At 39.9% G+C, this 27750-nt stretch overlaps 4 protein-coding genes across 8 annotated transcripts in view; 2 read left to right on the forward strand and 2 right to left on the reverse strand.

Annotated features, from left to right (window-relative positions):
- The window catches only part of unc13d (unc-13 homolog D (C. elegans)), a 14229-nt gene extending 4088 nt beyond the window's left edge, over positions 1–10141 (forward strand). The window contains exons 9-35 of the mRNA XM_086064409.1: positions 638–818; positions 885–929; positions 1003–1074; positions 1142–1211; positions 1289–1393; positions 2809–2901; positions 2986–3086; positions 3284–3401; positions 3506–3627; positions 3695–3785; positions 3871–3927; positions 4124–4221; positions 4327–4378; positions 4439–4569; positions 5495–5612; positions 5702–5854; positions 5996–6091; positions 6178–6384; positions 6916–6990; positions 7063–7142; positions 7218–7332; positions 7405–7476; positions 7546–7629; positions 7705–7825; positions 9080–9203; positions 9274–9497; positions 9563–10141. Coding sequence (XP_085920535.1) covers positions 638–818; positions 885–929; positions 1003–1074; positions 1142–1211; positions 1289–1393; positions 2809–2901; positions 2986–3086; positions 3284–3401; positions 3506–3627; positions 3695–3785; positions 3871–3927; positions 4124–4221; positions 4327–4378; positions 4439–4569; positions 5495–5612; positions 5702–5854; positions 5996–6091; positions 6178–6384; positions 6916–6990; positions 7063–7142; positions 7218–7332; positions 7405–7476; positions 7546–7629; positions 7705–7825; positions 9080–9203; positions 9274–9497; positions 9563–9675 — 2918 coding nt within the window. The 3' untranslated portion in view covers positions 9676–10141. The remainder of the gene's footprint in view (positions 1–637; positions 819–884; positions 930–1002; positions 1075–1141; positions 1212–1288; positions 1394–2808; positions 2902–2985; positions 3087–3283; positions 3402–3505; positions 3628–3694; positions 3786–3870; positions 3928–4123; positions 4222–4326; positions 4379–4438; positions 4570–5494; positions 5613–5701; positions 5855–5995; positions 6092–6177; positions 6385–6915; positions 6991–7062; positions 7143–7217; positions 7333–7404; positions 7477–7545; positions 7630–7704; positions 7826–9079; positions 9204–9273; positions 9498–9562) is intronic.
- unk (unk zinc finger) lies at positions 9919–19320 on the reverse strand. 2 transcript variants are annotated; one of them, XM_086064410.1, is made up of 15 exons: positions 18882–19320; positions 18308–18517; positions 17331–17507; positions 17128–17258; positions 15278–15413; positions 15087–15204; positions 14924–15008; positions 14556–14845; positions 14415–14483; positions 13178–13361; positions 13009–13098; positions 12716–12901; positions 12449–12630; positions 11278–11538; positions 9919–11183 (listed from the first exon to the last, which is right to left on the reverse strand). In XM_086064410.1, exons 1-15 carry the CDS (start codon positions 19028–19030, stop codon positions 11019–11021), a joined length of 2433 nt encoding a protein of 810 aa, XP_085920536.1. In that variant the 5' UTR covers positions 19031–19320; the 3' UTR covers positions 9919–11018. The 2 variants fall into 2 exon arrangements, with proteins under 2 accessions (XP_085920536.1, XP_085920537.1); XM_086064411.1 differs by lacking the exon at positions 18882–19320 and adding an exon at positions 18612–18844.
- Positions 19321–19572: 252 nt separating this feature from the next.
- LOC147157108 (histone H3.3A) lies at positions 19573–21481 on the forward strand. 3 transcript variants are annotated; one of them, XM_086064420.1, is made up of 4 exons: positions 19573–19734; positions 20424–20561; positions 20639–20792; positions 20873–21481. In XM_086064420.1, exons 2-4 carry the CDS (start codon positions 20434–20436, stop codon positions 20999–21001), a joined length of 411 nt encoding a protein of 136 aa, XP_085920546.1. In that variant the 5' UTR covers positions 19573–19734; positions 20424–20433; the 3' UTR covers positions 21002–21481. The 3 variants fall into 3 exon arrangements, with proteins under 3 accessions (XP_085920546.1, XP_085920547.1, XP_085920548.1); XM_086064421.1 differs by lacking the exon at positions 19573–19734 and adding an exon at positions 19786–19936; XM_086064422.1 differs by lacking the exon at positions 19573–19734 and adding an exon at positions 19864–20007.
- Positions 21482–21517: 36 nt separating this feature from the next.
- On the reverse strand, positions 21518–27693 carry LOC147157109 (uncharacterized). 2 transcript variants are annotated; one of them, XM_086064415.1, is made up of 16 exons: positions 27314–27693; positions 27133–27243; positions 26978–27053; positions 26745–26901; positions 26032–26077; positions 25480–25538; positions 24905–24940; positions 24781–24833; positions 24552–24684; positions 23373–23590; positions 23255–23300; positions 23115–23180; positions 22970–23029; positions 22813–22898; positions 21654–21748; positions 21518–21586 (listed from the first exon to the last, which is right to left on the reverse strand). In XM_086064415.1, the coding sequence occupies exons 1-16, from the start codon at positions 27348–27350 to the stop codon at positions 21552–21554; spliced, it is 1314 nt and encodes a 437-aa protein (XP_085920541.1). In that variant the 5' UTR covers positions 27351–27693; the 3' UTR covers positions 21518–21551. The 2 variants fall into 2 exon arrangements, with proteins under 2 accessions (XP_085920541.1, XP_085920542.1); XM_086064416.1 differs by lacking the exon at positions 24905–24940.
- Between the last annotated feature and the right edge of the window lie 57 nt (positions 27694–27750).

Genomic DNA, 27750 nt, shown 5'->3' on the forward strand with positions numbered 1-27750 from the left:
CAACGCAAGGGCAAACATCCATCCATCCAATTTCTGTTGCACTAGTCCTCATTTGGGTCACAGTGCTTATATAAACGAACAACCTATTTGCACTTAAGTAGTGACGGACAAATGAAGCTTCATGAAGCACTTGTGATATTTTTTGACTCCTCTAGATGGCACTCTTAGTTTTAAGATGCATTGGAAATGTAATCACTTTCCATGGCACTAGCCTTAATATTCAAACCAAGAGCGCCATCTAGAGGAGTAAAAAATATTGCAAGTGTTACATGAAGCTTCATGTTCCCCATCACTACTTACCTTCATATTCACACCTAAGGAAAATTTACAGTTTGTAATTTACATAACCCGGGCTGCTATCAGAAACAGGTACAGACACTTTGTTAATTATATTTTACAAGATGGATGAAGACGGGTTAAAAGTGCACATGTATGATGTCTTTGGCTGACTCAAACCCAAACCAGGTTAAGAACAACTAGTTTAGACGTTTACCAGTACGTAGGCAGTGCACTTCATTGGTATGTTTTGAAGCAACCAATTAGATACTTAGTACAACTAATAACAATCAAATTGTTCTTCTGGTGTCTCAGTTTGATATCAAACTGCACGAAATAACGATAACATCTTGTTGGCCAGGTTTAAGTGACCCATACTGCTTGCTGACCATCCTGGAGGATGAAGAAGAGAGGCGCACACGTCGTTCCAGGGCCAAGGCCTCTAAATATGTGGTCAAGGACGCCGTGTCTGCTGATAAGATTTATCAGACCGACATCAAGAAGCAGACCCTCAACCCAATTTGGAACGAAACATTTATAATGTGAGACTTAAATGCAATGCTTAAGCGGATCAGCTTGTTCTTGTGTAACCTTGTTTTATTATTCAGGGAGTTTGAAGACATCGCGGGTGCCAGCTTCCACCTTGAGATGTGGTATGAAAAAAACAGCAATCCTTCATTCCTCTTTGTTCACTTGAGAATGATACTCACCTCATCCTTGTTGCAGGGATAAAGATGAAGAGGTGTCCCTCACTCAGAAACTGGAGGAGTTCACAAGCAATTTGTCTAGCTTAAGCAGGTAGCATGTTCAGTTTGCTAATCACACCAGAACATTTGAAAAAACTGTTGCTTATTTGCTTGTACAGAATTATTAAGGAGGTTAAAAAGGAGAAAGGGACTGATGACTTTTTGGGGAAAGTTGTCATCAAACTACAGGTCGGTAATGTTTTCCGACTTGCTTTTGCATCAACACTATCTAAAACTAAAAATAATTTTCCAGAATCTCATTTCAGGATCTTTATTGTACTGAGGACAACTGGTACATTCTGGAGCCAAGAACAGAGACTTACCCAGACCGAGGCCAATGTCACCTCAACCTCAAGTTTACCCATAAAGCGGTAAGTATGCATCTTGGTATCCAGGGTACTTCATTGGTGCCCTTGCCTATTGCATTTTACAGCTCAGGGACATGTGTGTAACCCGCTTGTTGGAGATCACAACCTTGGAGTTAGTTCGTCCATTAATTTGCCCATAATCAAATAAGTGAAGTGTAGAAATGGACTACTGTTAATTTTGTTGATTATACGGCAAGCCCTGGCCATGTGTCGGGATTCTTGCACGTTGGTGTACGTTGCATCGCCACGGCAACAGCGTGCCATGAAATGTAAAGATTTCAATAACCTTTAGATGAAACACACAAAATTTCAAGACGATCAGATAAATTCTCTAGGATGAGTTGGTTAAAATATGACATTTATAAAAGCCCGAAAATGATACAAAATTCCAAAGTACACTCATTAAAATATTTCTAATAATTTTTTTTACATGACAAATTCACATTTACTTTTTTTTAATAGAGCATTTTAAAACAAACTACCAAATAAACCTCTTTCATTAGTCTAATAAAGCCTATTCATTTGAAAATGCATAATCCTCAGGTTTATATATTTAGTATTAATAAAGTATACTGACTCTTTTTTTTGCATACATTTCATCTCCAAAACATAAAAAAAATCATAAAGGGACTTACGTTTTTGTCACATAGCAGTATATTTATCGTGTATAGGTAACCTGATTATTATGCAATGCAAACAATATACTTTATGTATTTTAAATAAATACTCTCATTATTATAAAATATACTTTATTGATACTAAATACATAAATCTGAGGATAATGCATTCCAAATAAATAGGCTTTATTAGGCCTAAGGTTTATTTGGTAAGTTTGTGTTAAAATAAAATAAAAAAAATAATAAAAAGGAATTTGTCATGTGAAAACACAATAAATTAAAAAATAACTATAAAATAGAAAATAATAAAAATATAATTTAAAAAAACATAAATCTTAAATTAAGCTTGAAATATTTCTGTGAGTGTAAAATAAAAATGGCGGACTTCCTGTTGGGACCAAAATGTTATGCCCTGCTTCCACCATACTGTTTTTGCCAGGCCTTATGTATGTGCAAAGTTTGATGAATGCCCAGGTTTAGACCCTCAAAAACAGCACAATTCATCTTTGTGAACACCGCATCGCCACGGCAACAGCGTTACCCCAGTAAATTGTGCATTCAAGTGCTCATAGCTCACTCACTGTACATTGTAGGATATAGCGACCGACGACTTTTTTGTACGTCTGAGGGTGCTACACGCGCCTCCTAATTTTTGTAGCCCTAGGTCCAACGTACTGGGATAGGGCTTTTTTTTTTGTAGTACTTGTTTTCGTTCATGTTTAGGCTCTAAAAAATGTGATTCTTTGTGGAGATAAATAATAAGAAGCGGCAATACTTTGTGTTGTATCATGTGTCTGGCAGAGAGACGACACACTAAGCCCAGGTCGAAACGTTTACATCAACTACTGCGGAATCCTGCAACAGTTTGTTCTGTCTTACATTTCCAAGCAAAAGGTAAAAGGCCTCTCTCAGTTCAAAATTACACCATGGCAGTTGTTACTGTAAATATGCAGCCACATCTTGTTTCGTTGCTTTTAGAGTTCCGCTCCGTGGAACGGTGAATTGTGTGGTGAGGCTCAGACTCTCCTGGAGCATTACGCGACACAGACTGACCTCTCACCTTTTCTGCAAGATCTGGCGTAAGCAGCACTCTGATATCATCACCAAGAGTATGACAGAATCAATATAGTGTCATTTTAGCTTTAAAAAGAAGTCTTGGTTGGATCACTGGCGCACTAAAATGATGAAATGTGAAGACAGGATATTGTAGTAATATTGAGAGAGAATCGCCAGTTTCTCCTTACAGTTATTTTTTAATTGTGTGTCCCCATGACAGGAAGTGGTTGGCTTACAGTAAACTTTACCAAAGCATCGAGGTGGACTCCTCTTTGCTGTTAAAACAGCTCACTTGTGTGGAGTACCAGTGGCATCAACAGGAGCTGCCACACCAACAGGTAGCAAAGCTGCTAAATATACACAGTTATTCTTGCTTGGTTTTTCAAATTCATTTGTGAATGTCTCGTTAAATACAAAAGTGTTAATTGCATTATGTCAACAGAAACAAGAACTTGGCGACTCTCTTCACGGTTTCCTTCATTACGGACTCCATCTCGTGTCAAAATACAGAGATGTCTTCCCCCCAACGTCAAGTGCCACTCCAAAATTACACACGTTGCTCAGGTGAGCTCTTTGCATAACCATAAATACGGAACATTCAATAAATGCAAGTTTTTCCATTTCATTCCAGGATCTTAGTTCAGATCTGCAAGACAAAGGCATTTCAGAAAATGAACCCAGCTGATTTTGAACTTCATGATGAAGTGGCGGATGCGGTACAGGTCTGCAACAATACAAGTGATGTCATTCATATGTAGACAATTATTATTATTATTATTATGTGAATTATATTTTTTTATATGATAGACGGGTACACAGGAGTGGTTTACCAACAAAAAAGGTTTGCACCAGCCAATGACCAAGGTAAATAGTACATCACATTATTTAACATTATTTAACATTTAATTTAATCAATTCAGCAATGAAGCTTTTTAATTTGAGTATCAACTAAAATCAGAATACTATGTTTTAAAATACATATTTCTTGTATTAGAGCTCAATAGATTATATTGCTGTGTCTCTCTCTCTCTTTTTTTCTTTTTTTTTACCCCTCACACAGGAGCCTTCAGAGATCATTAACGCCTTGTCCAGGTTGATTGCCGAAGTACGGGACGACATAAAACTCAACAAGGATGTCTGGAATAGAACATTTGTCAGGTAAGTACAAATGAGTTTATGTATTTTGTGGATATACATACATTTGAATGCAGTTAATAGTTGATCACTGTTGAAACAAAACATGCTTCTTTGTTAATCATATAGTGCAGTACAAGTGGACGTGTTTACTGCAGTCTATGAGAAGTTGGATTTTCTGGTAAGTTGGAGATGTTGGCTTCATTTAATGTCACTTCACTGACTGTTCTCGTTTCCTTAGCTTGCTGCAGAAGTGAGAGAAACCTTGTCTCAAATGGAGGGCCACATTGATCAGAGTCTAGCCAACAGCCTGTTTCCCGTTTACCTGAGCCTGCAGGTCATCCACAAAGACAAGGCCTTCTTACAGAAAAGGTCAGTCAGACTACGGAATTGCTATTATTCAGGCCACGGACTCACTTTGCTCAATAAATGCCATGTTTAGCATCCATCAATGTAGCAGTATGACTTTCTCTCAGTCACAAAAGGTGCATTTACAAAGACATTTTCTATCTATCTATCTATCTATCTATCTATCTATCTATGAACCAACAAAACATGACCAAAACAAAACAAATCTATTTTTATATTTTCTAGACTAAGCTACATATCTACCTAACTAGTTTAGCTACTGTTGGAAAAACATTCTTTGTTTTCCCGTGTTCCTAATGTTGATTATCAAAATCAGACAATGAGATCGGTGAAATCAGGATTTATTTTCATAAGCTTATGGACAGACAAGGTAGCAGCTAAACTCCGCTATGTTCTACCCCATCTGTAACGCCCCTCCCACGAGCAAGTCACTAATATCCTTCCGTGACTCTACAAACCCCTCCCCTGCTCAACCGGTTGTAAAATACAAAGGAATCTAATTAACACATTCGCTTCACCCCCTCACATCAACTTGAATTCTCACACAGAGCCATACTGAGTAAATTAAAGCAGTTATGTCCAATTCTAAATAGTAATATTATAAATCAAACAGTTATAATTAAATTGATTCACTTCACTACCTAACTAGCTTAGCTTAGCTTAGCTAGATGGATGGATGGATGGATAGATAGATAGACAGACAGAAGGATGAACCAACAAAACAAGATTGAAATCAATGTAACAGCTGAACAAAGCTAACTAGGTAGCTAGCTTTAGCGATTAGGTAGATGGATGGCAAAAAATAGGTTTGTTTAGCTGTTAAATTGATGTAGATCTTGTAGTTTCATTATTTCATTACAAAGTACTGTAAGTTTGTAATCAAATACTGTACTGTATAATTTGCATTAAAGTTAATGTTTCATTTTAGGGGTTTACTGAAGCTGACAAACTTTCACGTGAGCTTCAGAGAGGCTCAGCCTTATTGGCTCAACCAGATGTTCAACACCACTATGGACAGAGTGGAAAGGGCCGTAAAGGTCGACAAGGTACCACTCGTGTTTCCGTGCGCTGCATTGTGTTTGTGTTTACACAGGGAGCTGCATCATGATACACTTTAATTGAATATGACTTCCAGCTACAGCCCATGCATTCGGGTGCAGTGCCCATTAAACACAGCTCCTCAGCAGTGGACCTGGTGGCTTGTATCCAGCCTGTGTGCGACTTGTGGGAGCAAATGTCCTGGCCTGACCCTGAAGAGGCGTTTATGCTCATGGTCAAAATCACAGAGGTGTGTACTTTTTGTTTATTTTTTATTTCACATTGGTACATTTGGTCATTGTCAGTCATTGTCATTTTCCGTGTTTCTTTGACGGATTGTACGATTATTAGAAAGTTGATGAAAGTGTAATTTTTTTTCCTGTGTGTGCAGGATGTTTGTAAGATTGTGGTAACCTACTGCCACAGTTTGAAAGCCAGAGTCAGGATGCTCTCAGAGAACTCAGACCACGGAAGCGCCATTAACATGGTGGGTGAGGGCGTCTTGTTTCAAGAAAAAATGAGCAAATGTTCCTTGAATATAGCCAATCTCAAATCTTCTTCTTCCTTCAATAGCTGTGTGTTGTGGTCAACGACCTGGAATACCTGCGCTCTGTCCTGGCGCGGCTTCCCACGCAGCTCAACTGGGCGGGCCTTCGGGAGCGCACCAAACACGTTATCGGGGAAAGTCAGTTCCACAACACGTTGCCGTTGCAGGTGCAGCAAGCTCAGGGCATCCTCGGCCGAGAGATCCGCTCCGCTTTGGACACGCTCAGCAAAAAGGTGTGTAGTTGTTAGAATAAATGTACATATGTTATCCCATATTTACTCTTATAGTATTGCATTTATTGAGCGGTATGACCTTGTTTTGAATGATGTGAGTTGGAGTTATCTGTGAAGAGAGCAGAGCCCCCGTGGGATGCTCCTGCAGCTGCCTTATCACAAGATAGCGGTTAAAACACTTTGCGGATGAACTGTTGAAACCTTCAGCGCCGAAGAAAGACACGTCTGTATTATTATCTGTACAATGACTCATATCCGTGATGGTTGCTGCTGTGTTCCCCCTCCCCTTTAGAGCAGCAACAGCAATGTAATTAGCGACTACCCCAATAAAAGAGGGGGCCCGGCGGAGTGTGCCTCCGATTGTAACTGAGCACATCTCTGTCCATTCTCCTCTCGAGTAAAAATAATCTAAGTCTCTTGTCTTCCTTCCTTGTCTATTGTTTATTAAATGTTCTAGGTTGACTGAACCTGACAGTAGTATCGCACTCAGTGTTTTTCAATGTGCCAACATCTTTTCTTCTGTCTTTCCAGTTGAATACAGACATAGAGACTCATGTCAGAGGAATGTCAACCAGGAAGCGCATTCCCTCCAAATCCACAGAAGACGTAAGAACAGTACTTTGTTTACCACAATTACAATACTGCACGTCTTTGTTATTTAAACCTCATCTAATATAGGCGGCAAGCCCTCTGATACGCTATCTGGAAAAAGAGTTGCACTACATGAATGAAAACTTGGTTCAAGAGAACTTCAACAGGTGATGATGGCGAGCCCCGTGAGAATGTTGTTGGTGAATCGAACATGACGCAAATTCATCTATCTCTCCATGCAGTCTTCTTACTCCCTTGTGGAACAACTCAGTGAAGATCATCCACCAAATGGCCGCGGAGCAATCCCAGCAAGAGGGGCTCATTGTGTTCTGTCGCAGGCTGCTGTACACACTGCAGGTCAGTCTACGTGCAAAAGGTCATTTTAAAAAAGTGTTGATTTACAGTAGCTGCTTGTGATATTAATTTCAGTGCCTGGAACAATGCTTCCACGGTGAGGGTAATGGCCTTCCATTGAAAATACTCCACTCTGATGAGTACAAGGTGATGAGAAAGTCGACTTGGTGTCTATTCAAACAGCCCAGACCGAACTATCACTTCTTTTGGTCACAGACTCTCAAAGCCTACCTGACTCATCACTCTCTGAGCAGTAGCCAACTTGTGGACAAGTACCTCGAAGGGAAAATATGGGAGCAGGTGAGATGCTGTCATATTTCTGTTTAAACGTGCTTTCTTTCAAATTATTTCCCGTCTTTTTCTCGTATCTCATAGAGAGTGATTGCCGGTGAGAAATACGGCGCCGTCACCCTTCTCACCTCCTACAGGAGATCAGACCAAAAACTCAGAGTTGAAGTGCTGAACGCAGTCAACCTCCTACCAATGGACTCCAACGGTAAAACTGAACAGAAACGTTACGACCCACGTTAAAGTCTCGGCCAGGGGATGGGCAACTTGAATGTGGGGGGGGGCAGAATTTTCATCAGTATTACTGAAGGGCCACATCACATATAGGCCACATACTTCTTAAACAAATGTATGCCAAAAATGGCATTTTAAAAATGGACAAAATATGTACATACTTGCAAAATATTTTCTTTTATTTTTGATAATGCATCAAAAGATATTACATTTCTTAATATATGTATAAAAGATCTACTATCCTAACCCAACAACAAATGGGTTGAAACAACAAAATAACCACTAATTGTGAAGAGCTCTGTTGCATAAAAATTATCATTCAAGGATGGCACAAAAAAAATCACTTTGAATTTTTTTTCACAAAAACTAATTAAAAATTTTAATATTATTGAGGCACTGTTTGTCCTGCATATCATTCCAAATATGGAAGAAATTATTAGGCCAACGCAAATTGTAGTATAGGAACTTAGTCTTTTCCGCCATCTAGTGGTGAATATGGATTTTACAAATTAAAACTATAGTGGATCTCTGCACAGCCAACTCGCGGTTTGGTACCCATGGATTCCAAATTGTTTCCCATGAACTTTTTGTTGTTGTTATTAATTTGTTTATTTATTAAATCAAGGGGCCACTTATGTGTTTTTGGGGGCCGCCAGTTGCTTATCCCCGGTCTAGGCCATCATTAATTTCTTTCATTAGAAATGACCATAAGGTAGCGTGTGTATTCACAGTCTCTTTAATTAAAACCCATTCACTGCCAATTACATTCAGTTTTTTTCAAAGGTGCCAGGTGGGGGAGAATCTGATTTATGCTCCACTGTAAATTTCAAACTTGGAAACAACTTTACTGATGCACAGCCACCAGTAGATGGCATCATTGTCCCATTGTATACGAAATAAACACAGTTTGAGAGTCTGTGTGAGAAATTTTGTGCAACCTACATTTTTCTGCTGTTGATGATAAAAGAACGGAAAAGGCATAAAGGAGAGAGTCCATTCTGTCATTTGGCAGATTTGGTGTATATATAATTATTGAACAAAATATCAATTGGGTATCGACATTTCCAAAAATGGCTGGCATGCCCACGTGTGAAATATTGATTATGACCTAGCCTTAGCAGTTTTGTTGGCAGCTCATTCGTAAAGCCCCCATAAAGATATTTCACAATGCTTTTCTAGCGTAGTATCATAATGAAAATATTGACGCATTATCTCACGCATTCCACAGGTTTAAGTGATCCGTACGTGCAGTTGTGTTTGGAGCCTTACCACACCTTCCCTCTTGTAGAACCTTGCTACACTCAGATAAAAAGCTGCGATCGTAATCCTCTGTTCGATGAGGCCTTTGAGTTGTAAGTTCTTACGTCGTAAAATTCTCACCAATGGCCTTTTAACTCACCACCTGTCTCCATCACACGACAGCCTGGTCGGATTGGATCAGTGCCAGGCTCCAGGGGCTTGCCTGGTAGTGACAGTTCTGGATCATCATATCTTGAGAACAGACGACTTTGAAGGTGAAGCCTTCCTGTCCCTTAAAGATATTCCTGGAGTAGCAAGAGGAGGGAAAGAAAAAGACGGGCCGGGTTTTCATCCTGAAGACCCCCCTGCCCAAATACGTCTCCCTCTGATGCATCCAAAACTTAATGGTATGATCTGCCAAAATGTGAAATAATGTTATGTGCCGTTCTTTAACATGCATGTGTGTTCCCAGAAAACAACATCCTTAAGTTGCTGGAGTCCCAGAAAGGTGAGCGAGATATACAAGCCTTTGTGAAGAAAAGAAGACAAAGAGAGAAACAGTCCAAGGAGCGAAGTCAACCATAACACATCCACACATTTGTTTCATTCAAAAATATACAATTTGCTTTAATGAACTAAATCCATTCAGAATGAAACACTGGGATGGGATGAGTTTCCATTTCCTGATGCTTTTTCTAATCAGTGCAATAAAGTATGATGTCATTATACAAAACGTTAGACTACAATGAAATGTCAACAAAGATAAGTTGTCTCAGGAAAAAATGGCAGGTGTGGACAAAAATGTAATAAATTGAGACACATGAATAGTTATGAAATAAAAAAATTTAATTTAAAAGACTACACACGTATATTTAGTTTGATTGTGTTCATATGCATTCCTCCTGAGAGAAACCTGAGTGCTTAGAGGCTGCCTGTTGTAGTTCATTCAAATTTTTTATTAAATACATTTTTTCCTATTAGCATGTTTCAATACTGTTTTGCTAAAAAATAAGTATGAAAACAACAAATTCAGTCTAACCTAAACCAGCACTAACTCGTATATTGGCCTCCTTTGGCTGCAGCTATATACTGTACAATTGATATGGATGAGATGAAATCACATTACTAACACTCATGATTTGGTTAAACTCGATTGCTTATTCATCTATCCGGTTGGACAGTTTGGTAATCATTTCAAAAAACAATTTGGACAGAAATGATGTCAAAAATCTATAAAAGTGTATGTCATCAAGAAGTTATACAATTTGTTAGCAAATACAATACAGTGCAATCTGGCTGCATAATTTTTTTATTACGTTATTTTAATAGTGATGGACAAATGAAGCTTCATGAAACACTTGTGATATTTTTTTCCTCCTCTAGATGGCACTTTTGGCTTAAAGATGCAGTGGAAATTTAATAAATTTCCATTGCCCTAGTTTATATTTAAATCAAGAGCACCAATAGTAGTAAAAAAAACAACAAAACATTGCAAGTGCTTCATGAAGCTTCGTTTTCCCATCACTACGCTGAGCACCTCATAATAAACTTCTATGCCAGTGACAAGCAAATAAACATTGTTTCCTAATTGGGCAGTACCTGTTGTCGGGGCCACATATCCTTTTGAAGCAGACAAATGCAAATATGCTAATTGATGTTTTAACCGTCACACTTTTGGACTACCGTATGTGTAAAAAACAGTGTTGCTGGTCATGAGCGAAATCCATTCAAATATACTGGTCTTCTCATTGGTAATACTAGAAATATGATTCTAATTACCCATCGTCTGTCAGGAATAAAGAGTAAAAAAATATATAGAACCTGGACAAAGTCTGGAATGGCGTCAAAGATCCATGGCTGGTGGTCGTGTAATCAGGTGGAATCTTCAATATGTGTGTTATGTGTGATGGTTCAACTGGCCCGAAGGGTCAGGAGAGCTGCTTCTGCTTCTGCTCCAGTGTTTGTTCAGGACAGAGAGGGCACTCTGTGGAGGTGGAGCAGCTCTCGCAATGAAGTCCGTGGCCGCAGGGCAGAGAGACGGAACCCTGCTCTCCACACGACACACAACACTGCCTCTGCTTCTTGTACACCACCTTGAGACAACACACAAACTCTTTAGCAAAGGAATATGGCATACAATCAAAAATATATTACATGATGTTGATCGTTATTTACAAAATTCATTACCTGTTCTACAGTTTGTAAGCAGCTGCAGAGTTGCGCCTGTAGACTGAGGACGGATTCCAAGGGAAGTCTGTGTAACATCTGGAGTTGGTGTAAAGATAGATGGGGGTTGTCTCCGCTCTTCAGGGTCTCCATCGCCTCCTCCAGGAGAGACGATTCTCTCTGAGTTTCCTCCTCAGCCTGCCTGGTTCTCTCGGTCTCCACTGCCAAGCGCCCCGCGTGGGCGTGTGTCTCCTCGACGTCGGCTTTCAGTGTGGCCCACGACTGCGGGACAGTGTAGACCATAGGTAGGACATTTGAAATTAATTAAAGTATCATTATTCTATTCCAGCTTCCCCAAAAACACTTATTTTTGTGATATGCTTTTAATCCGAGGTGGCTAATCCAGGTCCAGGAAGTAAAAATCCTGCCACAATTTGGCTTTAGCCTCAGGTGCTAGCGAGCGTTCTCTTCAGTTCAGAGGCTACATCAAAGCCTTATTGTAAGCTATAGCATAAAAATAAAAATAAACGTAGAAATATGTTTTTGGGACCATGGAAATTTTTAAAATAAAACGTTTTTATACATCTTGGGGAGCAAATGAGTTAATTTGCCTACTTTCGATAAATACATTTTGGAAAATTTTAAGCACTAAAAAAAAAAAATAATTTTTTTATATATATTTTTTAAATTGTTGAGTACTTGCACTGGTATCGGTCTGAAAAAGTGGTATCGATATCAAACATCTTCAATCTATAGAAATACTGAGACGAAACTATGGTAAAAACCTGGAAAGAAAAAAAAAACTGCGATGACAGCTAAATAATGTCAGTTTTTTTTTATTTATTCAGAAAGCTTTAAAAATTACAATATTAATTAGAATACTTTTGATAAATACATTGTTTTGAACATTTGTAAACACTTTTGAAAACAAAGTGTTTTAACATTTTGACACACTACTGAACATTTTATAAATGTTATCTAATATTGTACAAAAGTCTTGGGTCACCAAAAAGTTTGTTTTAGTTAAAAAAGCTATCCAGCTCATATGTAACTAAAAGACTACTAAGTTTATCCTGAAACCGCCAACAATAGTGCTATTGATACTCTGGTGGCTCATAATACAGAAAAAAAGACGATTAGTATCGCCTTGGACGTAATCAACAAATGCAACCTTCGATGCCCTGCGACCTACCTGAGCTGTGTGTCTCCAGTTGTGTCCCCACTGCTTCAGCGCCCTGTGAGCCTCCTCCAGCTCCTGCTTGAGCCTGGACGTCTCCGCACAGGGGCCTGAGGGCATCAGGGCTGGGGGTGTGCCGGGGCTCCCCTGGCCTGAGGGGAAGTGCTCCCAGATGTTACTGCTCATACCGTTAAGACCTACAAAGCAGAGATGAAACGCAGGCGTGTTCATTACATTCGCACTCTCTCTCTCGTGTGAGGTGTGAGGTGACGTTCCACACACCTAAGGAGTTATGGGACGTGCCCAGGAAGGGGCCGTCTTGTTGGCCAGGTTGGGACAGCTGAGCGGAGAAGAACGGGGAGGCGCGCGGCTTGATTGGAGGGGATGGTGAAGGAGAGCTAAAAGGGGCAGGTGTGCTAAAGGATCCTGGGATGTTGACTGGGGCAGAACTCTGGAGCCGGTTACCTCCTAGAAAAGCAAGAAAACAAAAGGGAGAGCATATTGTTGATGAACACATGCTGATTTTGAACGGCGTAATTTTTTTTAATTTTTTTTAAAAGATGTTACATAATTACCTAGCCTAACTCCCACCCGCGGCAAACTTGAACTACTCTCCAACGCTGATGCACCAAAATCATTCAGGTCAAGATCATCCAACGCCGACTCTGCAACATCAGAGCATCACAATGATTTGAAACCTTCAACACCCCCCAAGAAAAAAATAATATGTTCATCGTGACGTACCAACAACAGACTCCACCGTCTCACTGGTGGGGTAGAAGGGCAAAGCGTTGGCATTCATGCCTGATGCGATGCTGGTCCCGGGGGGTCCGAGGGGTGCGGGGCTGGGTGGGGTTGCAGCCAGACTGGAGGGGATGCTGGATGACAGACTTAATGGGCTGCCTACTGGCAGAAACACCAGCATATCCTGAAGAAGGTAGGTAGAATGTCACATTTGAAAAAAAAAAGAAAAAGTTGTGGACTAATGTGACTTTCTTTTCCAGACCGATACCAGTATTCAACTCGAGTAGTCACCAATACCAATACCACTAGTCCTTTTAATACATAAAATTAAGGAAAAAAACTATACATCCCAATATAGCCGTTCCTTAACATTGCATGAAATTAATTAAAATTTTCTATTCTTCTAATTTGTGGTTGTTGATCATAAAAAGGCAACAAGATACCAGATACCAGAATTAGGCCGATACAGAGCCTTATTTAAAAGTATTGGTACTCATGATGGCTGCCGATACCAGTATCCCTTTTGTGGCCATTTTCAGGATTTAGACATTAGAAGAATAGAAAATTGCCATTAATTTAATTCAAATTCAAGGAAAAATGCTATTTTAGGATATATATGTCCTTCTTTTAAATTATCTGTCATTGTTTTTATGGGGAAATGTTATGTTTCAAAAGTACCAGTGGTACCAGTACTTGGTGCTGTATCGGTCAATGCTCTAGAGTTGAGTACTCGTACTGGTATCGCTCTGAGAAAACGTGGTAGCCTATAAAATACAATGCCTTGTGAAAGTATGAACTCTGTGACCTTTTGCCAGATTTCAAACTTCAAAGATATATATATTTTTGTGTGTGTGAAAAATCAACACAAAGTGGGACACAATAATAAAGTGAAACACAATTAATACAACAATACATAAATAACTGAAAAAGGCGTGCAAAATTATATACCCCCTTTTCTCTAAGTGCAGCCAACCGACTCCACAAGTTCCCCCATGATTTCTGAATAATCCAATGTTGACCTAAATGACTGATGATGATACATCGAGTCCACTTGTGTGTAATCTAGTCTCAGTATGAATGCACCGGCTCTGTGATGCTCTCAGAGGTCTGTTAAAAGAATTCATGAAGACCAAGGAACACAACAGGCAGATCCAGGCTAAAGCTCACGGGGGCTGATACTTTCGCAAGGCACTGTACACAAATATTCTTATCAAGTAACGTCACAGACAAATTCTACCTGTCTACTGCTTTGTGCCGATGCCACTTCTCTGCTGCGCTGCTCTAAAGAAAAACTCCGTTGCTTAGCCTGCAAGCAGGACAAAAATATGCCATCATCCCACTCGTGCATGTCATGCTGCCCACTTTTCCTTCATCTCACCTGATCCTCCCTCTCAAATCCAGGCGCCCTGCCGTACCCTCTCTCCCCCGCCCAAGGAGACAAAGGCTCAGCTGCTCCCCTCATGTCCTCACATAGACTTAGCACGTTACCCAGCAGGCCTTGCTCAGCAACGTGTGACCCGGCTGGGGGCGAGAAGGGCTCAGCGACCTGACTCAGCCCCTTATTGTGCCCTCTTGAGTCTGCAACCTCCTCTGCAGAGGTCAGATCTGGGGGACGGAAAGGTGGGGGGGATCTGGGGGAGGAGAATGACTCCTCGAAGACAAATGCTTCTGGAGTGGGTTTTTTTTAAGAAAAAAAAGATTAGAATGTTTTTTAAAACCACTGTGTCATGTGTGGTGGTGACTTACTTTCAACATGAGCAAAAGCACAAAAGGGTCCTCTGGGACAGCTGCCACACTGCTGCATGTCGTTACACTTGGTGGACTTGTAGATCTGTGGAAACAAATCAACGCCGCCGTCGTCAAACGTTCCGGCTTTTCCTCGTAGGTCAGTTGGGATTTGTAGACGCACCTCAGGATGGAACTGTTGTTCTGTTCTCGTGTGGCAGTACTGGCATCCCTCTGCGCACTCACACTTGCTCGGATCACCCCACTCCTCGCTCAGTTTCACGGCCGGACAAGGCAAAGCTCTGTGGGCGAAAGAGCAAGTAGCATCATTTAGCAGCGAGAAAATTCATCGTTTGGTGTTGAATGATAGCACACCTGTATTTGTGCTTATGTGGGCTGCGCCGCCTGTCTTTGCTGTTATGGTAATACGGACAGGCGTAACCTTGGCGACACAAGCGAGGCGGTTTCTTGCACAGTTCTGTCTTGTAGTGCAACAACACATAGTGGTTATCTGAGAAAACAAGGAATAGGGACAATGAGGCTGGGTGCATGATGCACACACAATATATATACATATATATATATATAAATTAGATTTAGTATATTCCATAATGCCATATGTACACGTAAAGAACAACAGAATTGTTTTGTCACACACGTGACAGGAAACGCTTTAATACCAGGATTCTCATTTTAAAAAATTGCGTAGGAGTCAACAACACATTTTGATTTGGCAATATTTGTGTATACTTCACTGCAATTACGCTCCAAATAACTCAGCTTGCAAGGGCATATTGTGTAGTGATAGACCGATATGTTTTTTTCAGGGCCGATACCGGTTATTAGGCCGATAACTGTTTGGAGCCAATATTCTTTTGCAGTAAAATAAAAAATAAAAATTAAGCACGTTTGTAAAAACAACTTTTTCAAATTTTCAACATATTCTTTTAATTTAAAATACAGCAAATAGGCAGCTTCAAAATTCTAACAAAAAGTAAATACTTTTTTATAGGAAACAGTTTTCCAAAATGTTAACATAACTGTTAAACTTTCACTTATTTTTGCTTTAATTTTAACAGAAGCAAAAAGCAGCATCTCTTATAAAGTTAAGTGAAATTTCAAATAAATATATACATAAAAATTTCCATGAAATGAACCCAGTTTTGCTCTAAATCTCCGTGCTTGCGAACATAGTAAATTTTGGGTTCTCGTCAGTGTTCGTCAAATGTTTCAAAAGATGTTCACAAACAGGAAACATTTGTCAGAACATGTTCAAAATTTCTTTGTGACAAGAAAACCAGTTTGTGACGAGTAAAAATAGTCTGTGACCATCTTTACAACCTTTTGCAACATTTTACCAACCCTGAAGAAAACACAAAATTCACCAAGTTCACAAATATTTGCCGCTCAGAGAGAACAGCTTTATCGGCCTTCAGATTTGTAAAAATGGCCGATGCCGGTATTCCTCAAAATGCTAAATATCGGCATTGATGATCGGGCCGGCCGATAACCAGTCTATCGCTAATCACACCCAGCCTGTTCCAACACATCACACAGATTTCCAATTAGATTTTGCTCTTGGTTGTTCCAAAACAACCCACCCAAGCCCAGTGATAAGGGCTTGGGTGGGTACATACATATACATAATAATGAACGGTATAAGTTGCGGGTCAAATTGACCTGTTTGGAAAACAATAGAATTTAAAATAAATGGATTAATTTTTATTGCTTTGCCTTGCGTTATGTGAGTTTTTGATGATTCAAAATTAGAGCAGGTCACATTGACCCATGAATATCGTTGTTACGAAACAAACACACCAGGTCAAATCATTTTTCATATAAACCAGCGCCCTTGTCTCGTTCACAAACAAGTGCCTCTCACGGCCGTTAATGGCTGCTCCACTGCCAGCGAACGGGAGGACTTATTTATTTTAAAATGATCCAGCAGCGACTGTCACGCTCGCCTGGACCTTATTCATTTTTTATACACATTTCCCATTACACATTTTGGAGCAAGCCATGATAAGTTGTTTTGCTGGTAATTCTCATTAATTTGCAAAATTAATCTAATATAGTGGAAAGTAAACATAGAATATTGGTTCCAGATTTGGTCGATATTTTTTTTTAACCCCAGCCCTAAATCAAACTAAAAACTAACTGCTTAAAAGCCCCCAAATGCTGGTCGCAGTCAGAAATGTGTGCTACGACAGACATGTTAGACGTACCTTGCCAGCGTGGTTCCTCACTCAAAATCTTCTCTATGAGGGCCGTACTTGCCGCCTGGCCCGACTGTCCATCTCCTCCAGTTCCTTCTGAGGGTCCCGTGCCACCTTGGCACTCAGTAGCCTGCATCTCTCTGTGAAAATATGCAATGTGAAGAAACCCCTGTATCTTACAATTATTTAAACTTGAAGGTCATTTTCCACACCTCACATCATACACAGGGCTGCGCAAGTCGTGTGAGCCGTGCGCAAAGGCACAATGGCAACCGTTCTTGCTGCAGTGGCCTTTTGTGTCCGTTTCGTGAATGCAAGATCCCGTCTTATAGTAGCGGAGGTGATACCTTCGTTCCGTGTCCCCGGCTGTCCGGTGTAAAAATGCACATCTGGAGGGCACAAAAATTAGCATTAAAATTGTGGACGCAAATGTAGGAAGTAGTGATAGGAAAATGAAGCTTCATGAAACACGTTCTTGGTTTAAATATAAAAGCCAGTGCAATAGAAGTGATTACATTTCCACTGCATCTTTAAACCAAGATTGCCATCTAGAGGAGTCAAAAGATATCACAAGTGCTTCATGAAGCTTTCATGATGCTTCATTTGTCCATCAGTAGTTCTAAGTATGGCGGAGAAATTTTTTATGTTAGAGGTTAAACTTTTAACTACTAAGCTATCTGATCAAGCAGGCAACCACTAAGCTGACATTGGATTGGAAAAATAAAAAATGTGTCACATTTGATGTGAGATGGTGGATGAATTGTTAAAAATATATAAATCAATTGTTTGGGTCTCACACTAGAACTAAAAAGGTGGTTCATTAGCATATCTTAAGAACAATGTAGTTTCCTTGCATTTACATTCTTCTTCTGTAATCACCCCCGTTCCATTGATTTGAAGAAAGCGTGAGTGACGAGCAACGTTCAGATGGTAATTTCACATCTGCCGCTCTTCTTTTTACTATTGTCCTCAATTACTACGTACTTTATATCCTGAATAGCTCACAGATGGATCGGCAGATAGCGGAGGTCAATGTGTGTGATAAAGGATCTTTTCGGAGTATGGAAAGTGGAAACTATTTGGAATGAAACATATTCATAACATTATATTCCTAAATTTCTAGAATAGTTAATCGAATATTTTGTCCAGTCATGGACCACTAAACAAAATGTACTCGTTTCCCTCTTACTCATCGCCATCAGGACAAGTTCCGGTTCCCTCGTCATATTTGGTACAATAAACATCTGGACTGTAGTTGAATGTCCCGTCTCGCTTGCGCATGGGCCTGCGGCGCCGCTGGTTTAGGAAATGCCAGTGGAAACAGGAAAAAGGCCGGTGTTGTGTACATTTATGTTGTACAAACAGGGGGCACTGCTCCGTTCTGAACTCCTTTAGATAGCTGAAAAAGAGCGAATCAAACAAGATAGAAATTCATGTTTAGAAAGCTACCATTCATGATCTAACAAAACATGTATTTTTCCTCAATTCCCTACCTATGTAGGCAAATTTCTGCTCTCCCTGTAGCCTAAATCCTTACAATTTCATGTTGCATTAAATTCTAATCATTTACCTACAAATTGATGTTAAGCAAGTTAATCGCTATTTCATAATGATTTGCAGACCTAGTTTAAGTCAAAAGAGTCTCGTATTTAGGAACAATTTTCCAAATTACACAACCGATTGTTTACAGTATGCGAACCCGATTGCACGTGAGTTTGTGTACATTTAGCTAGCTTATGCGCTAATAGGCTAACATTACGTACGTGTAGTGTTGAGGTTTTTCGGGTTGAACGTTCAACACGGTTGCGGGAGATGTCGAGCCCCCACCGGATGAAGACGAAGAGGACGACGAATGCCCCCCTGAAGTCATCCCCGCTGAAGATAACGGGGGTGGCGGGTGCGTTTTAGACATTTTAACTCTCAGGAAAGTCCCAACAACAAGCTTGTTTTTAGCAAAAGAGGCTAGCTCGTCGAGTTAGCATGGAAATCCGCATTCTACAACGATGTGAGTTTGCGCGAGACTGGAGGAAGTAGTACAAATGCTGCGTTCAAGACGTGTGGGGATTGTTGTATTTTTGAGATTCATTCCCAAATTTTACTGTCAGTTAAAGAAGACGATATTTAAAATGAAAGAACATATTTAAGATGAAAGAACATATTTAAGATGAAAGAACGTAACAACAGTGAATGCAATTACATCAAAAGGAGACGGTTACGTCTTGATTGAAGAAATTATCTCACATGTCTTTGATGTCAAGAAGCACAACAGTGGTTCAAGCAGTTAATACACAAACCCGTGATTATTCTCAAACATATTTTTCCCCACAAGGGGATATAGCCAATTTTGATAAAATTGACATATAAATAAAAAAAATTAAATCTGTGTGTGTTGTAGCGCGCTGGATCGATTTTGTTAGGCGCATCCTCATTGGCTGTATCCAGTGGCTGTGACCCACAATGTACCAATGAGCATGAAGTGGTTTTGCGAGATGACGTCACGCCGCACTATTAATACTTGGCTTCAAGCTTCCAACCAGCATTGATCATTTTCCGAGGTGACCGTGACCTGCCAACGACACAGCTCACTCGCTTCACAACAACAGCAACGTCACAAAGGTAAATAATGTATTTTTTTTTGTCGTTTATCTTGCGAAAATGATTTCATTTCTCTCACCGTGACGTGTCGGCTGTCTGTGTCACTGTGTCGTTTGACCGACGCACGCAGCGTTTTGCCAGTCCTTACAAGGACAATAGGCTCGTTTATAGTGCGTTTCTAAACGAAAACTGTTATTTAACGTTCGTCCACCCTGTGTTGTTGGTAAGATCGATCGCGATCTAAATAAGTGCGCCCTGTTAATGAAAACACTATATATGTGTGGCTAATTACGGGTAAGCTAAAGCTGTTTTAAATGTAATCGCAATGTCGAGTGGGGGTGAAATAAGAGCGAAAATGGCGAAGACGACAAACTGAGGCTGATGGCGGCCCTGTTTGGCGCCAGACTACAGCCGGTTCTTCTGTAAATACGTGCTTATATCCGAAATTATTTTATGGCGTGTTGTGTCGAATGTAGAATTAGTTTTGTCGACTTGAGTAGGCTCTTCTAGTGTGATATTTTAGTCGCGATGGGTTGGCTATTAGTGTACCGACGGTAAACCAGACGACTCCTCGTTGTTAGGCGGGAGGGGGATGGGCGCCTTGTTGTGGGCTAGGCTAACTGCTAGTAAACCGCTTCGCGTCGTTTGTGCTCGCTGTGGGTGTAAACATTTGAGTCACCCTTAATTATGGTTCTTTTGCTCTCTTGTAGGTAGTACGAGATGGCCCGTACCAAGCAAACTGCCCGTAAATCCACCGGAGGAAAGGCGCCAAGGAAGCAGCTCGCGACCAAGGCAGCCAGGAAGAGTGCGCCCTCTACCGGAGGAGTGAAGAAGCCCCATCGCTACAGGTGGGTTTCAACTGACGCTAAAGGATGACGTCACCTATTAAGTGACGGTAAGCGTAACTCATTTTGATTTTCCTCAGGCCGGGCACTGTGGCTCTGAGGGAGATCCGTCGTTACCAGAAGTCAACTGAGTTGCTCATCCGCAAGCTGCCCTTCCAGCGCCTGGTGAGAGAGATTGCCCAGGACTTCAAGACTGATCTCCGCTTCCAAAGTGCTGCCATTGGCGCTCTTCAGGTAAATATGCATGAAATCCTATGTCATTTCTTAAATGCAATTTATTTGGAGCTAATATAATGCTGTTGATTTGCTAATAGGAGGCCAGCGAAGCTTACCTGGTGGGTTTGTTTGAGGACACCAATCTGTGCGCCATCCACGCCAAGCGTGTCACCATCATGCCCAAAGACATCCAGCTAGCCCGCAGGATAAGGGGAGAGAGGGCCTAAACCTCTTGACAGTGGTGTGTCAAGACAAATAATCCTATTTATCATACCTAACAATTTTTGTGGACTTTTTTTTATTATTATTTCTTGGGTAATGCGTTTACAACTTTTGTATCATATTTTAGCCATCAACCATTCCACAAGCTAATGGGTAGTTGTGTAGGAATATTTGCCTGTTATGTGGATTGTTACTACATGTAAGATATCACTGCCCCTCCCTCAAGTTTTTGTGGATAATGGCCTCCATCCATGATAGTGTCACATTTAGCCATGTTGGCACCCATCGATCATTTCCGGCACAAAATGCAGCTTGCCCAACAGCTCTGTCTTCACTACTCTTACACAACTCTTGGTGCAAGGAAGCAGACCTTATTTTTCTGGACTGCTTTTTACATGTTTTCCAACATTGAACAAAATCCTGGCAGCTACATTTTAATAATTGAGAATTGTCACGTCTTTCTATTAAAGTTCTTTATGAGTAGACGTTCTGTTTGTGTACGGTTTATTGATGATGCACTCTTGAGTTTTGACTGTTTATTTACACATGTACATGTCATACAAACCACTCTGTGTGCTTGAACCCAGTGGCTGCAAGATAAATTGTACACATCTTAGTTGAATTTATAGTATATAAACTAACCATGTGTTTTCTTACCTATACGACAAACTATATCTTCGCACTCCTTGCTGCTAGCAGTTTTGAGCACCACGCAGTTGAAGCTTGTTTGGGAGTTGGACGGTGATCTGTTACTTTGGATGACAAAACAGTTAAATTCCAAATTTGTATTTAGGCACAATTTTGTACATCCATATGGAGGACCAAAACTGCCCAAATAAAAATCAATAAAAGTGAAACTGATATAAAGTTATCCCTAAACCAAAGTAAATATCCATCCATTTTCATTTCCGCTTGTCCTCACATGGTTCGGGGGGGATATACCAGCTGGCTTCGGCAGTAGGCGGGGTACACCCTGAACTAGTTGCCAGCCAATCGCAGGGCACACAGAGACAAACAACCATCCACAATCACACCTATGGGCAATTAACCTGCCAAGCATGTCTTTGGAAAGTGGGAGGAAACCGGAGTACCTGGAGAAAATGTGCAAACGATCTCACGTCCTCTGCATTGGGAGGCGGACGTGCTAACCAGTAAAAATGAAAAAAAAATTGATATAAAAATGTCAAAATGAATATATAAATAGAATCCGCTCACTCGGCCAATGAAAGGCAGTTTGCAACGGCAGAGCCCAACCCTAAGACATGCTTAGGTCCGCCCCCATTTGAATAACATTTCCACCTGACAGCGCATCTGCAACATGAAATAAATGTGAGCAGAGCGTTTTTATTGATTGATTAGTATTTTACTTATATATTTATTTTTGTATTTATTTTGACATTGATTGTTATATTTTTAAAATCTATTTATTTATTTTTACTTTTATGGATATATTGTTTTATTTCCATTTATATTTCTGTATTAAAAAAATAATGATACTTTTTACATCCATTTTTATTTTTTTATTTAGTAATTTATTTATTTTAGCAGTTTTGGTCCTCCATACATTCATACCATCTTCTAGCCATGCTATTTTGGTGGACCTTCAATCATCCCTAAGATCTAATATAAAGAAAAAAATTTTTTTTTTAAGATACTCTTTTGTCACACTTTTGTTGGATCTCATATTGTGAACATCTAACTTCACTTAATTTGTCTGAAAATTAAATCTGTATCCAGCCTTTACTGTTCCTAAATTGACCAAATTGACAACTTAAGACACTAGCATCCAAACATGCACAATCCACATCATACTTACATGACACAAAAGCCCAATATCGTGTAATCTGGCTGAGCGTACCTCCCAACGCACGTTATCTCTGGATAGTGATGTTCACACAATGTCTACAGAAATTCAACATAAAAAAAAAAGTTCTTAATTTTTGCAATAAGTGCAGTGTGTATAATATACCCACCAGTTTACTGCTGCTCTCTGTACACGTTAAGTGTGTTTCCTGCAAATCTAAATGCACTTCCTGTGGAACAAAGCACAGTGTTTGTGTTTACATTCAAAGGAAGAACAGCTTTTAAATGCCGCAAGCAGGGGAGCGGCGTAATAACCTTGCTTGGCAGGTTTTCTTGCAACACATGTGAAATCGCAAACTGCAACACCTCCTTGGTTCCGAACTAAAAATAGCAAAATATTTGTCACAATCAAAAAAGTCTTACACGCCCTTTAATCATTTGCATGAATGACTTACCATTCCAATGTTTTTCCCCCCCAAGAACTGGACAATGTACACAATCCTGCCAAGGAGAGACGAGAGTGTTTATGTCAGTTGTATTTCTTTTGACCAGTCACTTCTTGCCCTGACTTGCCTTCCCTCTTTGAGACACTGCGTTGGAGCAGAGGTTCTCTGGTCATTCGCAGCAAGCTGCTGGCAGGGAGCAGGACCGAGTTGCAGCCACGGGTTCTCTATCCTCAGAGTCCGTAGCAGTTTGACCAGAGGACGGTACACCGTCCCGTCCCGGGCTCGCCAGCGCACGATGTGGATGGTCAGGGAGGAGCCTTTCAGCCGGGATAGAAGCGCACCTGCCTACAACACATAGGAACAAGTTCTGGTGCTTTTCAATGTTGCGGTGAATTGGACGATGAGACTTAAAGTTTGTCTAGAGCAGGGGTCGGCGACCTTTACTGTCGAAAGAGTCATTTTAGGCCAAATAAAATCTGTCTGGAGCCACAAAACGTTTGAACATTGTGATGAACCAAATAGTGTGTTCGTGTTAGTCTACTACTACTGAGGGCTCAAGAACTAATTAACTATAATAGAAAAATATGCAGGGTCCAATGCATTTTCCTCGACCTTTCGTCTTCCGTTTTTGGATTCTATTTTTATTTTATTTTTTCATACATATTTCTTACATTTTTGACAATTTTACTGATATATGGTAATTTTCTGCCTCTTCTTCCCTTTTTGGACACTTTATGGCAATTTTTTAAAACTTTTTTTCCTATTAATTTTCTAACCTTTTGGCAATTTTTGTGTACATTTTATGTTCACTTTTCTTTTGTCTTTAAAAAAAAAAATTCTGACATTTTTAGCAATTTTGTGGACATCTTTTGGTAATTTTTGGGATTTCTTCTTTTGTGTTTGGACATTTTATGGTTACTGTTTAAGCATTTTCTTTTTTGCCTTTTTAAAAAGAAATTTTCTAAATGGGCAATTTTCATGGACATTTTATGGTAATTTTCTTTCTTTTTGGACATGTTTTGGTAATTTAAAAAACTTTTCATCTACCTTTTGTCTCTCTTTTCCTGAAAACTTAAAAGTAAATCATTAATTCATTTACAGAACGTTTAATCTAAATATAATGTACATAAATATGTAAAAAAAATAATAAAGATTTATACAAATTTATATTTCAGAGATGGGACTAAAAAGCCAAATGTGTCTCCAGAGCCACAGGTTGCAGACTCCTGCTCTGAGTATAAAATGGCAATAAAATGCACTTAGTCATCTAGCACTGCACAAGAGACAAGTTTAAGAACTTCTCTACCTGTCCGTTCTTGGAATTCCTCAGACAGGTCCCATTGATCTCGTCAATGACATCACCGCGGCTGATAAACTTGTCAACATGCGCCTGGCCGCCAGACATCATGTCCAGAAGGAAGACGCGCCCATTGAGGTAGCTAACAAACAGATTGTGAGGTCATAAAATAATGTTTCTGACACCTTCAAAGAACAGATGCAATCTTACTCAAGCGTACAAATGAGATAATACAAACCTAAAGACCATTCCCACCTGTCGACACGGCACCACTTCATATATCTCACACACCTGGGAAAAAAAATACAACTTGTTTGTGTTTAAGGTTTACATAATCAATAATAAAGTGGTAGTATGGTTACCGGTAAAAGCCAGCTTTCATCCAAAAAACTGCAATTCTGTACAAAGATAAATTTATGTCAGGAAGCTGATTCACAGATTCATTCAAGTATTGTGCTGTTGAACGTATTTTATTTTTATTTTTTTTATATGTCACTTTTTTGTTTTTGTTACAACACCCACCACCACGTTGACGGCTCAACGAACGAGTCCTGGTTGGATTTGAAACTTCCACTTCTAACTACAGAAACGTTTTTCTCTTTAGTTTAAAATAGCTAACCTAGCTAAGAATCCTGTGTCGCATTATGGAATCTTGGTCACTTAATATGCATTTTGCTGCTGTCAGAGCACACTTTGAGTGTATTTCCAAGCGCACCCACGATTAGGGAAGAGGGATTTTGGTGCGAATCCAAGCTCTACTGTTCCTGGTTTTTGTTCAATACATTTCCAGAAAAACTTATACACCGGAGCAACTACTGATATATATTTTTGCCTTCTTTATGATGCATTTTTTGACTGGTGCGACTTATACACCAGAGCAATTTATAGTCTGAAAAATACGGTAATTAAACTGGCTAAGTAATAAAACAGCACTGACCTCCATGTCCAGTTTGAACTCCATTTGAGAGAGAACCAACAGCAGGGACATGAAAGGTTCTGGAAGAGGCGGACATGTGACATGGGTTGACATTTGAATATTGTTATGTAATTATTTAGCACATATTTACACAAGTTTATATTGTATTGCGGACACTTGTATTTTCTTTAACAATAGGCTATTCATTTCTTGTACATGAAGCAGCGAAGTGACCTTGACTGATAAGCTTGCTCGGAACAGACTGCTTGCTTTCCTGTCTAGCTGACTCTCCCTTTCTCCTTCCCCCAAAAAAAACCCTTAACAGGCAGCATAAAGAATCTTCTCATGATTCTTACTGCGCATTCTCTCACAGACCACTATCTTGTAGACTGCTTTGTTAGACTTGTGTATATTTGAAGCTTCAAATATAAAGAAACCCAAAAGACAAATTGCTTTCCAGATTGTTTCATACATCTCGCCTAACTACTGAAAATTCCACAACACTATAGTTTCACCTGTTCTATTTCCAAAGCTTTTAAGCTTCTGTATTTAGTAATAAGAACAAATATTCACCTGAAAATTCTTCATTCCTGAGTATTGAGAAGGTTGGGCTGTACCACTGAAGGGGGAGAAAACTGCAATTATTTGTATGACAAACAAGAATGTGTAGACAACAAAGTAAATGACCACATTGTAGCCTAATCACAAGTTAAATGCTTTTTTTTTTAACAACCAATAGAAGATAATGAGGTCAGATCTGAGAGCATTCAAGTCATGAGTAAACAAACATGGCTGACAATCAAGTTAAACTTTTGTTTTGTTTGTGAATAGATCATTTGTTTGTCAGTAGTCCTGATAAATATCAATGTAGTCTATTAGCATGTCTGTGGTTACAGACTTTGCTGTTTGTTATCTTAAATTAGTGATTAGGAACTGAAGTGTCATTTCATTACACATTCCTTGTCTGTGTGTGTGTGTGTTTTTCCAGATACAATGTTTTGGCCTACTTCCCAATTTTATGTGCTATAAACAAACTCAATTCAACTCAAACTCAACTCCATTAGGGTTGTGGATGAGCTCACTGTGGAACACGTTGGACGGGTCCCCTGTCAATTGCACGGCACATATGACAAATCATTCACTCTCACTTTTATACCTATGAGCAATTTAGAGTATTCAAAATGAAGAATACAGCTATGAACTATCATCACTACTGATTGACAAAGAAACAACAGATTTTTGAACTAGTTTTCCAGACAACTACTCAAACCAAAAATGTATCTGACCTCCAAGACTTTGGGAGTGTGCAGGAGGTGAGTGATGAACTGTGGCAGGCTCTTGCGGCTGAGGCCCAATCTGAGTAGGTAACGACCTCGGCCCTGAGCTGAGATCAACTTCCGGCAAGTTTTAGCGTGTTCCACAGCCCATGCCAGATTACACAGTCTACAAAGACAATAGGTCAGATAATGTTTTTGTTTTGTTCCATTATGTTCCACCTCTTCTATCAGAATGGTCATACCTGCCACATGTATCTTGGCGGAGAACCTGCTCAAAACATTGCCAGTAGTCTCTACGACCAAGACTGAGGACTGGCTCTGGAAATAATTAACAAAATGCTTGTGATGATAAGTATATTTTAACAGAATATTCAATTGTAACATAACAGAAACTAACGTTGGAGTCCTTTCCTGAGTACCAGCTCAAGAAGCTGGCAGCAAGAAGTGAGGTGAGGGTTGCTGTCCGTCACCGTCTGCCCATCATCAGACTGCAGGTTCAACAAGCACACTGGTAAGGAAGAAAAACAAAACATCGATACCACCACATAATGATCTCGTGTTGTGGAAGTCTTCATTACCTTTGAGGACGCTGAGAAGTGGATCTCTGGGTGCCATATTGACGATCAACAGCGATCAAAGCCTCACTTCCGCGTAGTGCGTTGAACTAACCTGGGCTCATCTCATTTATATGGGGTACCTCATTTGATATGAGATGTCTAATATGCCACAAAAAAATTGTGAGAGTTCAAAATAAGTGTCCCCTGAATTCTAAGCAGTTTGTCCGCTGTGGTGGCATCTTGGCGTGTACAGCGAACGTGACACGATGGTGCGTTCATAGACTCGTTCCAATTGTATGGATTTTAGAATACATCTATAAAAGAAAGAAAATGCGACGAAGGAAATACAACCATGTCGTGCTTATAACAATTCCTCTAAAGACCCACCAATGTCGAAGAAAAAAAAGGAAAATTTACGAAAACCCCCAAACAAATGACAAGTCAGCTGTTTATAAAGC

The sequence above is a fragment of the Leptonotus elevatus genome, chromosome 20 (genome assembly GCF_054856555.1).
Source record: "Leptonotus elevatus isolate MCC_2025b chromosome 20, RoL_Lele_1.0, whole genome shotgun sequence".
Lineage (NCBI taxonomy): Eukaryota > Metazoa > Chordata > Actinopteri > Syngnathiformes > Syngnathidae > Leptonotus > Leptonotus elevatus.